At 50.4% G+C, this 1,370-nt stretch overlaps 1 protein-coding gene across 4 annotated transcripts in view; it reads right to left on the bottom strand.

Moving 5' to 3' along the window:
- The window catches only part of GEMIN5 (gem nuclear organelle associated protein 5), a 25,080-nt gene that overhangs the window by 12,787 nt on the left and 10,923 nt on the right, over positions 1-1,370 (bottom strand). For all 4 annotated transcript variants that reach the window (XR_003093415.1, XM_006021129.2, XM_025200947.1 and 1 more), the window contains exon 13: positions 43-224. Coding sequence is in view for 3 of the 4 variants with exons in the window: in XM_006021129.2 (XP_006021191.1) it covers positions 43-224 (182 nt within the window). In the remaining variant the exon portion in view is untranslated. The remainder of the gene's footprint in view (positions 1-42; positions 225-1,370) is intronic.

Here is a 1,370-nt window from a genome sequence, read left to right as displayed (position 1 = left end):
GAAAGAAAAAGGCTGAACCAGAAAAGAAGCAGCTGTGGTCACCTATGATGCTCTTCAGGTTTTGCACGTAAATGACAGCATTGATTGAACCCGAGGCAATCAAGTAGCTCAGCTCTGGCTGGGTCCCATGCTCATGGTGCCAGCAAATGGCATTAATCAGTTTATGATGCTGCTGGATGGTGCAGAGCAATTTCAAATTTGGAGCCTGAAATATTTCAATTGATCTGAAATTTAAAAATAAAGTGTCAGACATCTGTGGATCAGTGAAAACTGCTCCGCTTTTAGTACTTCCCACCCAAACAGAAATGTCATTGTACAGAGGGTCTGAAGGTTGAACACAAGCAAGAATGGTTTGATACATTGTGGCTCCCTGATACAGGTGAACTTGAATTTGGCTCATATTCTGGCCTTAGGACCCCTGTTTTCACTTGTGGGCAGTTGTCAAAATCACTATACAGCCCAGTATGAAGGACTGTCTGTGCTCATGAGAGGCTCAGTACAGGGATAGTTAGCATGCAGCATGTTTTACTGAGATGCACGGGCAGCAGCACTGTGCTGAAAGAACTTCCTGCAGCATACCCAACTCTGGGCTGGGCTAACTGTTTTACTAACATGAACACAAGCCAACACCTTGATAGGGCTGAAGGTCAAGAGCTAAACCAGGGCAGCACAAGATACCTCTTCATAGTTGGTCGGGTCAGAAGGGACCTGAGCAGATTATCAAGTCCAACCCCCTGCCATGGCAGGAAAAAGTGCTGGGGTCAAATGACCCTGGCAAGGTGTTCATCTAACCTCTTAAAGACCCCAGGGTAGGAGCCAGCACCACTTCGCTTGGAAGTTGGTTCCAGATCCTAGCTGCCCTGACTGTGAAGTAGCGCCTCCTGATGTCTCGTCTGAATCTACCCTCTGCCAGCTTGTGACCATTATTTCTAGTCACTCCTGATAGTGCTCAGGGGAACAGGGACTCCCCCAATACCTGCTGGTCCCCTCTGACTAGTTTGTAACAGGCCACTAGATCCCCCCCTCAGCCTTCTCTTGTGGAGGCTGAACAGGTTCAGGTCCCATAGTCTCTCCTCGTAGGGCCTGCCCTGCTGACCCCTGATCATGCGGGTGGCCTCCTCTGGACCCTCTCCATGCTGGCCACATCCCTCCTGAATTGCGGCACCCAGAACTGGACGCAGTACTCCAACTGCAGCCTGACCAGTGTCGCGTAGAGGGGGAGGATCACCTCCTGGGACCTGCTCGAGATGCATCTGTGGATGCATGACAAGGTGTGGTTGGCCTTCCTGACCGCGTCCCCACACTGTTGGCCCACGTTCATTTTGGCATCAGTAATGATTCCAAGATCCTTTTCTGCCTCTGCACTGACA

The sequence above is a fragment of the Alligator sinensis genome, unplaced genomic scaffold (assembly GCF_000455745.1).
Source record: "Alligator sinensis unplaced genomic scaffold, ASM45574v1 scaffold550_1, whole genome shotgun sequence".
NCBI lineage: Eukaryota > Metazoa > Chordata > Crocodylia > Alligatoridae > Alligator > Alligator sinensis.
Note: the sequence above shows the minus strand (reverse complement) of the source record. Positions and strands in the feature narration are given on the sequence as shown.